The 14272-nt window shown below is 43.0% G+C and overlaps 2 protein-coding genes across 7 annotated transcripts in view; one reads left to right on the top strand and one right to left on the bottom strand.

The window, feature by feature from the left end:
* Positions 1-428: 428 nt before the first annotated feature.
* On the bottom strand, positions 429-10801 carry MGME1 (mitochondrial genome maintenance exonuclease 1). Of its 2 annotated transcripts, XM_054822878.1 has the most exons (6): positions 10700-10768; positions 9098-9288; positions 5100-5701; positions 3680-3902; positions 3069-3201; positions 429-1844 (listed from the first exon to the last, which is right to left on the bottom strand). In XM_054822878.1, the coding sequence occupies exons 3-6, from the start codon at positions 5635-5637 to the stop codon at positions 1710-1712; spliced, it is 1029 nt and encodes a 342-aa protein (XP_054678853.1). In that variant the 5' UTR covers positions 5638-5701; positions 9098-9288; positions 10700-10768; the 3' UTR covers positions 429-1709. The 2 variants fall into 2 exon arrangements, with proteins under 2 accessions (XP_054678853.1, XP_054678855.1); XM_054822880.1 differs by lacking the exon at positions 9098-9288 and having other exon boundaries at positions 10700-10801.
* A 104-nt stretch (positions 10802-10905) lies between these two features.
* The window catches only part of SNX5 (sorting nexin 5), a 34323-nt gene continuing 30956 nt past the window's right edge, over positions 10906-14272 (top strand). For 2 of the 5 annotated variants that reach the window (XM_054822873.1, XM_054822875.1), the window contains exon 1: positions 11228-11281. In XM_054822873.1, coding sequence (XP_054678848.1) covers positions 11249-11281 — 33 coding nt within the window. In that variant the 5' untranslated portion in view covers positions 11228-11248. Of the gene's footprint in view, positions 11026-11149; positions 11282-11489; positions 11559-14272 lie in introns of those variants that run through there. The other 3 variants (XM_054822877.1, XM_054822874.1, XM_054822876.1) reach the window with 3 other exon arrangements.

A 14272-nucleotide genomic window follows, 5' to 3' on the forward strand; every position in this document is an offset into this window, starting at 1 on the left:
TGCAGGGCATCTTACCTCTTGCTTATACCCACCCTCTCTGTATCCACAGAGCTATCTTTCAGAGAAAATTGACCGTGTTCAGTGGCATTGAACCACCCACTTGCTAAAATTTTGTGATGTGGGAACACACTTGTAAAACAGGTAGAACTTCTGAGCACTCACGCAGAGTCGTCGTGGTTAGTCATCTCTGAACCCAGTTTCTCAGTCTCCACGGTTGGTCTTTTTAGATAGAAATCTAATTAAGCACAGGGTAATCATACCATCACCAGACTGGGTTTGAATAAGCAAGTACCACTAGAACAAAGTTTCACTGTACAAGTTTCCACAGCTCAGTACTCCGGAGGAACAGCAGATTAAGCACTACAGAGGATTAAGTTTCTTCAGCGGCAAGCCTGCCCATTGGTTTTTGTAGGTATGGTTCTGGCTGATTTTCTTGAAGCTTACAGGTTGGGTTCTATTTTTATTTGTAATCTGCAGTGGTGTTATGAAAACTTATACATACAATTCAGATTAAAACAAAGAAGATGAGGAAAAAAGGTCTCCAGGTGTGCAATACACAAAGCAATATCACCTGACATCATCACAGCTTATTCTGTGTCTTATAGACTTGATTTTATGAAACAAGCTTCAAAAGTAACTTCTGTTTTAGAACATTTACACACAAACTTATAGAAAAATATAACCAAACACAAAAAACAACCCCCCAAAAACCCAACCAGCAGCTCTTCACTCCTCAGAAGGCCCAGCTTCAAAGTCACAAGCCGCTTTATAGAAAGAAACTTACTCGCACTGGCAATAACCTGACACTGGAGGTGGTTCCACGCGGATGGCCTCCTTGTCGGTTCAGACTCACAGACAAGTCAGGAGAGCTGAGGACAGCTGCAGACATGGCCCGCTCAGAGCTTCACATCCCAAGGTTCAAAGCCTGTTCACACTCACAGTTCTTTTGCGCAGGCCATGCAGCCTGTTAAGAAACCTGCAGGAGGAGCCACTAGTAGTAGTTAAATTTCCCCAACTTTTCAGAATGCTTGCTGGAAATTTCTAAGTGTATCAGTTACGATTCAGCTCCTCTTCTGTTAAAGCCACTTCTCTTAAACGATCGCTTTGTCTTCGTATTTTAAATAAGTGCTTATGAGAACTTTGGTTACAATTTTTAGTGCAGTTTTTCCAGTTGTTGCTGTAAGAAAAACCACAAATAGTAACAAGCCCGTTAACAGATACCTTTGAGATGAGCAAGAACTAAGCTGACTGAAACCCAGTCTACTATACTCATTTGTTTATCGTTTGCATTTCTCTCAGCTCAGACAATGCAAATGTCCTTTTGCTTTAGTTCACCAACTTCATTTTCAAAGTCTCAGTTCTGCAACGTTTTTTTTTTTCTCAAAAATGACAAAAGAAGGATGATTTGATTGAACAGTTTTACTTGATAAAGGAAACTTTCCTATCAACCTCAGGTTGTACAAACTCTGTGGGGAAAAACAGAGACTAAGTCAGTCAACTTTGTCTGGCCAGGTCTATTTAAGTCACCTACAACATAAGCAAATACACATTCCCCACTCCAATTTTTCTTTCTTTTTTTGAGGGCGAAGGGAAAACTTTGATATTAAGAAATTAGCCAAAGTTACTTGAAAAAGAGTATGTATTCAAATGGAAGATTAAAACAAAGGATTCTTGCTTTGGCTCTGTGCTCAGACCACTTGCTTCTTGGGTCAGTTTCTGTCCGTGTACTCTTCAAGGCGCAAAAGCCACTTATTCCAGTACTGTGAACACAGATCAGGATCCATGAAATGCGGATGGGCAGGGAAGCCATTCTTATAGGCAACCACAATGAGTCCACAGCTAACCTACGGTTAAAAACAGAAGACTGTCAGAAATTCAATGTTAATATGCGACTTTAATCAGCAATTCTGCACACTAAACCTCACTGCAAAACATCATCTGTAACATAAAAGTACCTTAAATAAGAGATGAGGAATAAAAGGAGTAATAATTTACCATAAAATACTTGGAGATTAACATTCAGATGCTGAGAGTTCAAAGCTCTGACTGACTTTGGTGACAACTGGAGGACTTAAACTGTGAGTATCAGAGTGATAGGGTCTATTTAAACCTTGCAGGAGCCGGTAAAATTCCCAGGGTTTGCCTGGGGTCATATAACCAGACCAATGCCATTCTCCAGCATCCATCTGAATGGAAATGGTTACTTAGGCGTGTGCCAACATCTTTCATACCTGACAAACAGCTCTAATCCAAACCCCACACAGCTACTGGAGTAAAGAGAAAGTGGTGGGGGACAGCAGACTAAAAGCAGAATTCTAGAATTACTGCCTGTATTTCACTCTGTAAGGACATATCTGTTAAGTGCTTGTGTTTACTGATCTCTATAGTATTCTAGAAAGTTCTCTGAAGAACCTACAAATTACCCTGCTCTCATCTGCTTTATATTCTCCCCCTTCAATGCTTTCTATTGAAATAACAACCCTTCAGGCCAAGCAGGCCTGGCTAGAATTGTTTTTCGAGTCTTTAAAAACATTATTCCACTGTCTTCCGATTAAGTGATTGACAACACACTGCTTTCCTCTGATGAAACACTGTATAGCTTCCCAACACTCCAAGCAAATCGCTTAGTCCCTCATTTGCTAGTGGGATACTGCAACACATGATGCGAGTGATGCCCTCCCACCGCATTTCCCTGTTTGCAGGCTCTTTTGCTTTACTGCCTCTCCTCCTCCTTCCTACTCTTGACACAAGCTCTGGGGGCTGCCCAGATGCCAAGTCACTGTGAGTTCACCTGACCTCCTAAAATGCTGAGCATCCCTGGGTTCCACTGAGCAGTTCCCTAAAACTAATGAAAATATACTGCTGACAGGCAAAGGCAGCAGGATTAGCAAGAATAGTGGAGTTATTTCACAGTATGTCAGTTTAACATGATCTAAGATGGGGCTGCTTTGTTACAAATCCTACCAACAGTTCCATGATGGACAGCAGATGCTAAAGGCAGCAGGTGGGGAGAAATGAAAATAATGTGGACACTGCTGCTTGTCCTGGCAGGTAGCAGGCCTACTGACCTGGAAGTCATAATTGGCATCATGATTTATGGCTCCAATATACGCTGCAACCTGTAGTGGGTTGTCAAAAGTATTCTTCAGAGATGGTTTTGGTTTCTCTGAAGTTTTCCAGTCAATCACACACAACTGGCCTCTGCATAAGAGAACAAGATAGGAGAATGTTTTAAACTTAAGCTTAATCACAGTGAGAAATAAGGCATGGGACAGCAAAGAAAGGCATATCACTCTCAGCCTGTTTCACTCTGATGCCATGTTGCTCATTCTTATGCCAAGTCTAAGCAAGTCTCTTCCACGCTGGTCATTTAGATCACAAAAATCAAGACTTACTGATATCTGCTGCAGTTCCTGGCAACTGCTGAGGAGCACTTAATCCCACCTGGCTCATACCCTGCTCCAGAAAGGAATTCTCCATATGGAGCAACAGCACTTCTGTCATCAGGTTCATCCAGGTGAGTTCATTCATTTCACCCCCCATACAAGATCTTTGCAGCTTCCCTCCAGCAGATCACCAACACACCTGCACCAGCCTGGGTGGGACACAGCCTCCCACGCACCACGGAGCACCATGCAACACTGGCATTATCAGGTTTCTTAGAGAAGCAGTACCTCACCGATACTTAGCCACGCAGTCTACCAGGCCCAGATACTGAAGAGTCTCATGATGAACGGCACTTTCCAGAGCTTTCACTTCGCTGATATCTTTTAAGACATGTTGCACACTTGATAAGTAGCCGGAAATAGCAACATCTTCTCCCTGCTCCTTAGCTGCCATATCTTCAGACAGGAATATAGATTCCAAAGCTGCATGAAAGAGCTCTCCTTGGAGGAAAAGATCTAAGAAAAATGTGAAAAAACTCCACATTTTACACACTACTCATAATACCTGATGGACTTGTATTCTAGATATTACACAACATGGCTCTTAAACCACTGGTTTTTGCAGTGAAAGCTTGAGGATGTGGGGAGGAGAAGGGAATGAGGCAGAAAAATAAATTGTCAACAGTGAAATTAGTATCTCTTATGTTAATGCTTACTTCACTTTTTCGGCCTCACTAATTCCTCAGAAACAAAATATGATTTTTAATTTATTGTTTATTCAAAGGCATTTGTGAATTTCCATGAATTAAAAATACTATTCTAGGCTACTTTTGCGCCATTTGCTTCTTCTGTTGTGTTGGTTCATTTGAATGGAGCTAATCTCGTCCTGAAATGTGTGGGCATAGTTCTAGGAGTAAGGGCCTATCTCAGAAATTATTCCAAGATAGATAAACTTTATATAGCTATGTAACATTTGTTATGCCACCTTATTCACTGAAATGCTCAGTAACTAAAAAAGCATAAACAAAGGATATTCAGTTTTAAAAAAACATAATAATGCATGTAAGGAGTGCTCAGGTACTTATCAACCCTACTACAAGAGGCTACCTACTATCCCCCAGGTCCTCCCAGATCCCCTTCAGCCCTACAGCTTAAGGGAAGTCATCTTTGCAGGTCTTATGAAATGAAAACCTCTAAATGCATGGCAATTTCACAGAAGAGGCTATATAGAGACATATATACTGGATAAACTAAATAGTTACTGAAGAACTTCAACATAAACAGCAAGACACATAATTTTTTAAACACTCAAGATAACTATTTCAGAATGCTTATTTCCATCTTGTTACAAAGTAGCTTTGTATCTGCAAACAAGCTCAATAACATCAGCTGGAAAATACCTATTTGTAAATAGATATTATCAAATAGACAAATAAAGGAGAGGCAGACAGGATAGAGCAAAGAATGTCTACAGTCTAATTCTTGTTTCCCACACAATTCTGAATCCATTTTAGTAGTCCTAGAACAAAGAGCTTAGATTCATTGATAACAGGTGCACTCACAATATGCTCAAACCCCTTGAAATTGAAACAACTTAATGCATTTCCAAAACACTTGATTTGTAGGGCCAGATACTGCAGCTGTGCTAGCACACCCCAGCCAGCTATCCAGACTACTGCTTCTACTTTGTAATCACCCCGTAGTTGGACTTACTTTTAGTATACTCCGCAAAACCATCTTTTCCAAGTTCCAGTATCATTTTCTGCTTCCATCTTTCTAGATAAAAGGCTTGCTGTGGAGACATAGTCTGTTGAAGAACACGGGTAACACTGGGCATTTTTGTTTTTTGTAAAGAGATTTTCATGGGGAGGTTTGAATCACTGTTGAGAAGGGGAATTCTCTTGTTGGGGTTTATTAAAGGAACCCAGTTCTTGGGAGTTTTTGTTTCAGCTTTAACTGGAGGTCTGTGTTTATCCGGTGGCCCATATAACAAATTGTCTTCTTCAAATATTGTCTCTGGTGTTTGGGCGCTGGTTTTGTAAGATGTAACAGAGTAGACCAAGTTCTTGTATTTTTCTTGGTCAACTTGTTCATAACTGTTCGCTTTTTTCTTCTTACTATAAAGACAAGTGGAGGTAGCCAGACACAAATATGGGAATTGCTTTTGGCAAAAAGGTATTTGAAAAAGCATTTCCAGTCTCCCAGGTTTCCTGGACAGTAGCTGTAGGAATTTCATTCTGACAAGAAGCATTTGTGAGTAGTTAGGGTTTTCTTTCTTCTGTTAGGAACAGTCTGTAGGTTACCATATTTTCCCCCTGTGGAAAAAGAAATTTGTGATTTCCAGAGTCATAAAACTCTACCATCAACCTATTTTTGCCCTTTGCCAAACAAAGAACTGTTGTGGTCATAAAGTGCCTTCATACACTTTATGCCACCAAAATTCCATCAGATAAATAATACAATAAGAGAAAGAACCAATAAACAATGAAAAGTGGAAATGTTCCCCAAAAGAACAGGTGCTGGTCTGCAAATTCTGAAACAGGGCAAACACATAAAGATGTTGCAAGTAGCAAATCCTGCAGCAGAGGATGCACTTACAGCAACAGTATCAGAACTGTCCTGAAAGGAGACACAAAAAACTGATCCGCAACAAACACCCCCCCAAAAGAGGGAGGGGGAAATAAAAAAAGGCTATGCAGAAGAGAATGAAACAAATCCATTGTTACGAGGTATTAAAACCAAGTAAGTTTATAGTGAATGCCCAACTTAAGGGGATTGTGGGGACAAAACACCTTTTCAAGAATAAAAACACGTTTTTCTTCTGCATACCTAGGAGAAAGCAGACAGCAGCAGTATATGCATGTCGAAACTGGGAGACCCGAGACTGGGAAAGCCAAAGAAAAACAGATATACTGCAAGTATAAAAGATTTATTTGAATCTGAAGAAAGATCAGAGTAAAATATAAAAGTATTTTTCCAAACTGAGTTTCAAACATCGTTGTGTTCTAAGACGCTTAGGAAGTTCAAAAGCAAAACCAGTATACCAGAATTACTGTTCACAGCACAGCTTTCAAAACTGAATTGTAACTGCAGTGCTAAGTCCTAGGAAAGTTTATGGTCACGGATAAAATGCAAACACTTGAATAGTGGTGTTTAAATCAACACTAAATACTTGCAGAATTGAGGCCCTATTCTCCTACTGAAAGTTATCTGCTTATCATTACAAAGTTCCTTTCTAATCCACTGCAAACAAAGAATATAGGCAAAGCACACTGCCAACTAACATCAGCATTCTGTTCCTGAAAATACTTCAATGTTACTCTTTTCTTTCCCCACAGAGCACTTGATACATTGCCCAAGCCATAGGGGCCACAGAAAACAAAAATACAGCAGTAGGAGTTATTTTGTACCGACAGATCCTGCACTCACGCAGAACTGCAGTGACACCAACGTGTGGGTGCAGGCATCTGTCGCACAGAACAGTTTGCAAAAACAGGGCTGTATCGGCTGCAGCTGACCAGATCAAGGCATCTCGTAACAAGACACTGAGACCTTGGACTCTGGTTCCACAAATATTGTTCTTCATCTGTGAAGGACAAAGCCCTCCAGCTGCAGGTGTTTAATAAGGAGTAGGCAGATACACTGCTTTTTTCTTTACTGCCTTTACTTTTTCACATTGACTTTGTATGGTTTGGGCAAATAACAACTGTTCTGTAACCTGATGGCATGTAACCCGATAAAAAATTAACCCGTCAAAAGCAAATCTGAATGAGGAAAACACAATTAGGTTGGATCAGAACTTTGTGTCACATAGCAGTGGCATTTCTGACTCAGTACCAGGTGCCCTACAGCCAGATTTGCCATACTGTTGTTAGATGGTCTCAGTCTTTAGTAACAGTTTCATATAATTACAATGCATATCAATCAAAATAGTTAATGATTTTAAAACTGCTTCATGGTCCGTGAGTAACAGAGGAAAATACTGAAAGTACCAACTAGTTAATTCTGCTACTGACTTTTAAAAGCCTGATTAGATATGAAGCAAGCTACCTTACAAGGGAAACCTTACCATTTCAGATACTTTGAATGTGCCACTTCCCTTTTTTAATCATCACTTCATACTTAATCAAATCTAAATCTGCTTTCCTTATCCAGCAGAACTAGGCTAGCTGGTGGAGTTGCACCTGTGTTCTCATTTTCCAGTGATCAACGGCAAGAATGGACATGACCCTCTGAGCATCCTCTGACCTTCAGATTCCTGTCAAAACTACTCTCCTGCCTGCATACGAGAAAAGGGGTCAGGTGCATTACGAAAAGACAAAACAGACAATTTCAACCATTTTATTGCCACAAAAGTTTGCAAGTTTTGGAAAAAAATTTTAAAAAATAGCACAATCTGCTTCAGATAGGTTAGCAGCAAGAAACTGGACTATGTGCTATGACTTAAGTTCTGCCCTGCTTCATTTCTTGTACATGTGAGGAAGTTTTAGAAATTTAGGTGAAACATAACCAAATTTTGTTACCTATCATTTCTCATATGATATCAAAAAGCTGTTTCTACAGCTTGCTAAAAATTTTGTAACAGCATAAAGAGGTACTTTTTATGAAGTATACAAGTTTCACTTTTTCAGTTCTCCTTGGGTGTTCAGTCAGTGAATTTCGTATGTCTTCACTATAACTACCAATTGTTCTGATAAATTTATTTTTAAGAAGCTCCCCATGTTTTGTCATTTGAGTATTGTAAAGCAGCTCACTTCTGCAAAGCTGCTATGCCAGCATTGACAGCAACTCATTCTTCTCAGAAGACAACCATATTTTTAATAGATTTTTTTGGTGTTCGAATGGAATAGGTTACCTGACAGAATCTGCCCCTTGCTGAAAAAGAAATAATGAATGATATTAGCACATTATAACATGTTTGCTGCAGGAGGTAACATAAACCAATAAAAGCAGCAAAGGGATACATAAAGGTCAGGCTTTAATACCAATTGTTTCACTGTATTTTCTCATCACAAAAAGCAGTGCAGAAAAATTAATCTCTCCTCTCTCAGAGTTTACTTCTAAACAGAGCTGCTAAAGCTGTGATTTAAAAAAACCAGGAAAAAATATACTCTTATTCCAATGTAATAGCATCCAAGCTTGTAGTTTCGCAGGCTATTGTTTGATGACCATTAATATGCTTACCCAAGTGTACTAATCAGAACAGAATAAACACTGGGTCAATGACTGTGTATTTGTTACATTATCCAGAGCACAAAAGAAAAAGTTTATTCTGGCTTTGTGTCAGCTGCAGGAAGCAAGATGATACCTGATTCAGCATAAAGTTCACTTGTAGTAAGCTGCCCTCTCAAATATTTTTTAAGGAATAAATTCATACCAGGTCAGTGTTTTGAATCATAGGACTATCAAAATATGCAATACTACGAGGCCTAGAGCTAATTTACTCTAACACTGATGCAGTCTTTCAGTTATGTCTAGTATGCATTTTACATTAACAGCCTGTATTGTTCTGGAGTAATATTTGTGGAAATGTTTGTGTACTCTATGAACTGAACCACAAGGAAAGGGAGAGTCTGTCAGCTGTTGCGCTGTTCTATAAAAGGAAAGAGGTTCTAGGATTGCTAAGAAATAAAGAATGCTTGTATCTAGCGGAATAAAGAATCATGTGTTTTTCAATAAATCACAGTGGCATTTCAATGCAAATAACTTACATTCACAAGAAAGAAAAGGAGTTGGAGTGTCTGGATTGACTCTTGTATGTAAAGAACAGAGTTTAATTGGTATTTGTCTCTGGGGAAGCATCTCCCTTCCCTCTGAAACAGTTTGCGTTCGAAGACTGGTAGAATTGCTTCAAGTATTGCATGATGAGCCACACTGGAGAACTGAACACAAATAAAATAACCTGGGGGGAAAAAAGAAAAAAGAAAAAAGAAGGACTTCTCTTAAGTTTCCCAAGCTAGTTGACTTTGCAGTTCCAACTGCACTAACATAACTGAAGAAGTTTTTCCAGGATAGGAATGAGTGGACCAAGTGAGGGAAACAAAAAGGGTTACTTAAGAAAATGTTCACATCCATAAAAACCTTCCTCCAACTATGGTTTCAGACAATAATCAGTAGAGCTTTTTCTTCAGTCACTATCAAGCAAAAAAAGCACTAGTTTACTTCAGAGATAATAAGAAAGAGTACTACTAAACACAGGTACAGATCTATTGCCCTCTGTCCCTTATTTGAGGCGAGCAAGTCCACGGCTGAAGGTATAATTTTAAGTTAACATCACAGGCTTTTCTCTGGGAAGAAGCATTGCTGCTTGATGTAGAGAGACAACAGTAATCTATCTTCTTGGTTGGAATAACCACTTTCTCTTTTTTCTAGTTACGATGTAATAATGCAGGGCTTTGACAGCTATATCAATAGAATTTGCGCATTTGCCTGTTCCCTGCCTCCACCTCTCCTCCTTGGTTCCTTGCAGTTTGTAAGATAAATCACTGAACTTATCCAGGTCAAAAATACACCTCCCTCTTTTGGGAAATTAAGACCATGGGGAGAAAAAGGAGATTTAAAAAAAATAATAAAAAAAATAAATTTAGCAACCCAGATTAAAGCACAAGCCCACAGAGCTCCACTGGAACAGAGAGACAAGAAGCTTCAGCACTGGGAAAAGAATTAGCAGAAAATAGGGTTGTAACAGAAAGTCAGGGGTTTTGGCAAAGCAATCTGTGAAACAGCTGGCCTAATCTCAGTAACCAGCAATTGCCCTCCAGCAGACAAACAACCTTTCCACATAGGCACCAGATGCCTGAAAATCCCAGATAGCGCTGGACAGCTTATACTTGTGCAGGCCTTCCCTCTCACTCCCTGAGGGATAAGTCACTCTGGGCAAGAAGCCCTGCTTGACGCCAGCCTGCCCCACTGCCTCAGCAGGCATGCCCATCCAGCCCCGCCATGCGGCCCGCTCGGTGTCAGACTCGGGGACGACAGGGGTGGGCACACGTTTGCCAGGCGTGCGGTTGGGGTGCAGGGGTACACCTCAGGAGGAGGGAGCTGCAGGCCCAGCAGCCGGGGCAACCTGCTTCTCTCCTTCAGCTAACCCAGGCCTGGTGGAGATGCCGGAGTTGAGGGAGCGCCTTTTCGCCTCACCACCACAGCTACCAGCGGCCCAACAGCCTCAGTCCCCTTCCCCCCACCGCGGACTGCTACAGGCGCCCACTGAGGCGCCGCCGCCTCCTCCTTCTCCGCCGCCGCCGGCCCAACCCCGACCCTAAGCCCCCTCACGAACAGCCGCCCCGAAGAACAAAACACGAGGCAACCATTACCTCAGCGCCACGCTTCCCGCCATTGCCAGACACAGACACCTGTGCGCAGGCGCGCTCCGGCCACGTCCAGCACGCTCACTGCGCACGCGCGCGCCCCGCGGTCTGCCGGGATTTGTAGTTCTTCCCCGCCGCCAGCCCTGGTCCCTCCCCCGCGCTGGAGCTGGAGGGAGCTCGACGCTGGAGCCCCCGAGAGCGGTTGTGAGGGAGGCGTGCCTTCTTTCTTTCGCTTTTTTTTGAACATTCTTTGAAAACTTCTAAAAAGAATACCCGAAATCTTTAAAAGCAAAGGGAAAAACCCCCACATTACGCAACCATCTTGGATGAAGGCAAGCGACACCCTGCCCTTATCCAAGATGTCCGCCATGCTTGAGGGGGCGGCCGCCAAGGCCTCCACCGGGATCCGGGCCCGCGCGGGGGCCGCCGGGACGGTGGGGGTGTGTCGCTGGCGGCGTGAGGCGGTCGCGGCTCCTCCTCGGGCTATATGAGGAGGCGGCGGCGGCGGTGGCGGGGAGGGTGGTGGTGGTGAGCGGTTGGTCGTGCTTGGGCGACATGGCTTTGCTCCGGGAGGACGCGCAGAGCAAGGTGAGGGCGGCGGCCCGGGCCCGGCTGAAGCGAACTGTGGGGGGTGCGGCTGTGCCCTGCCGGGCTGAGGGCCGCGCTCAGTCCCGGGCTGGCCCCGCGGGGTGTGAGGGAGCTCCCTGCCCTCGCTCCCTCCGGCAGCACTGGTGTAGTGGCAGGTTTTTATTTTTGTTTGTTTTAGCGATTGCATTTTAATTATTGGGTTTCTCAGCCCTTGTGCTGCTTGCTCCCTGTGCCCAAGGTCCTCTGAGGGCAGGTGATCAGTGTACAGCTGCCCAGGGTGAGTGTGGTGTGGTGCCTCTGAAGGAAGGGGTGCCTGGAGAAAGATAAAGGGGGGGAAGAAATAAAAACAGGGTGGGGAGGAGAAGGGAAGGGCTCTGCAGCTGCCATAAGGCAGTGCAGGCTGTGAACGGGCCATCTAGTTTGTGGTGGGAGCAGGGTGACAAGCTGGGCCTGCTGGTGGGATGCAGCAGCTGGACCTGTTTGTCAGGACCTCTGGCTGGGGGCTAGGAATGAAGTGTAGGTGCTTCTGCTAGAGGTGTTTAAACTTGCTCTTCCTCAGTGGGTCAGCTGCCTTGTGTGTCTGACCAGCCTTCCTGGTTGTGTGGCCTGTGTTAATTAGGCTGTCAGCTGTCACTTCAGCTCTGACACCTCTTTCCTTTGGTTGTCACATCTGTAGCTGACTTGGTTTTCCTTTCTCTGTAGTAGCATTGAAGCTTTAGGCACCGAGGCTTATGTCTTGTCTTTGAGGGAGCATGGGGTATTACCCAATGCTGAGGCTCTCAACCTCTCAGAGAAGATGCAAATTAAATGATAAAACAGGAACTTTGTGAATTAATGTGTGCGTATGTAGGCAGTGTTTGAAATTATTTCTCATACTGGACAAGCTGCCTGGCTTAATCTGCCTAGTCTACCTGTAACTGTCTGTGAGCTGCCTATTTGATTTACATTCAGATGCAACAGTATGAAGTTTTGTGTTGTGACTAAGCTTAACTCACTTGCAGGAATATGACTTGTGCCTTAAGCTGTTAAGGGTGCTTAAGTCTCTTTAGTCTGTGTTTTCTCCAGCCTTTTGGAAGATGTATATAGGCTGACTTTTTTTAGATAACATCCTTTCATCTGCTTCTCTTGCATATGAATCTTTTAAAACAATCTTGATCCAGCAGAAGCGTCAAAAGTTTGAATAGATGTTTTCTAGTTATTTGTTTTGAGTTGTAAACTAGGTGGTTATTTAACCTTTTTCTGCTGCATGTGAAACTATTAGTATTAAAGTATCTGTCACTTGAGAATATTGAGTGAAAGTCTTTATAGGCTTGCAGGATGTGCAGGTGATGGGTGGAGGGGAAGGTAAAATATCAACTGTCTTGCAGCAGTTGGTAACTTTGGGCGCTTACACATCCTTCCTAACTTAGCAGACAAGAATATTGGGGGGAGGGGAAAGTATTCCCATGGTGAGGGCTGGAGTAGCTTTAAGGTCTAATGCTAAATGGCCAAAGATTAACTACCTTGTTTCAGGTAGTAGGGCTCTCTTGGTATTTCAGCAGCAGGGGGGAGGATAGGAGTATTTCTATCTTGTCTGTTCCTGTTTAGGTAGGGAAGCAGCAACATAGAACTGGTGTGTGGCCAGTAGATAAAAGCTTATGCCTGTAAAGGACGCTTCATTAGGTATTAACCTTGGATAGGAATCATCGGTAAGTATAAACTAAAAAACTGACCCTGAAGTGGTGAAGCAGGAGAGGATCAGGATATGTAGGAAGAGGAAGGGAGGTTAGGATAAGGATGATTGGAAGTGCAGTGGGAAGGATGGTGTAATCTGTCATGGGGAGGAAAAGGCACTTCAGAAAGTGAAGTGAGTAGTGGGACTGCCAAGCTAAGCTTGTGCAAATACCCTGGTATTTCTTAATGTCAGCAGCTTGATAGTATTTTAAAGGCTCCAGTCTGCAGTTAAACTGTTCTAGATCAAAATACTGGGAGTGAGTATTGTAGCTTCTCTTTCTCAGAACAGTCAGTGGAAGACAAAATGACAAGTCATAGCCTGGGACTTGCTGTTATCACTCCTGAACAGTGGTTCTCAGTGCTAGACAACTTCTGCTACATGCTCTGGAAAGAATGGGGGCCTACTAGATCTTGCTTACACTTAGCAAGAAAACAGCTTCTGCATGCTGCTGGGCTCAAAAGCAAGTAGGGACATGAACTGCTAACAAGGTGAAAGCTACTGGGTAAGGATAATGCACTGTCAAGGGCGTATAGCCTCCATGAAGCTGGCCCAGCAGTTTGGGCTGATGACACAATTTCAAATCCATAGAAGGTGAAGAGAGCATGGTGTGGCTGCATTGCTGAGACTCCCTACCACCAGCTCTGGCCTTGCTGCAGGGGGTCAGCAAAACATTGCTTAGGTGTTTGCTTCTGTTGCACAATTTTCATTTTAGCTGGGCATGCTTCATGTTACAGATGGCACATGGGCTAAAAGTGCTTAGGCATAGGTTGTGCTCTGCAGGCAGACTGCTGCAGCAGGGTGGATTTGACCTGCACTGCCAAAGCTGTTGCTTGACCACTTGAACTGAGTGTAGGTGTTCTGTGTGCTGCTAGGTGGAGCAAGGTGAGCTAGAGAGGCTTTTGCTCGAACTGTGGTCTTCATGAATGTTGATAGTATCCTTCCTACAGCTCCCTCCCTCTTTAAGGAGGTGCGTGACCATTTGGTTTCTGCAGAGATCCTGCTGACAGGAGGGCTAAGTTATCAGGCCAGCTTATTGCACAGCCAGTGGCAACAGGTGCTCTGGCTATAGAGGCTGCCTTCTGCTTACTTGGCAGGCACTGCACTTGGTGAGGAATGCTATTTCAATGTGACTAAATTGAGCTGTTATTCCCTCTTTATCTTTGTTCTAAGCAAAATAATTAAACCATTGCATCACTGGAGTTTTACAGTCCAAAGTCACAAATTTGGGAAAGTATTTTCTATAGCATAAGTAGCAACATGAAGACTGCTTCAATTTT

Source organism: Grus americana, chromosome 3 (genome assembly GCF_028858705.1).
Source record: "Grus americana isolate bGruAme1 chromosome 3, bGruAme1.mat, whole genome shotgun sequence".
NCBI lineage: Eukaryota > Metazoa > Chordata > Aves > Gruiformes > Gruidae > Grus > Grus americana.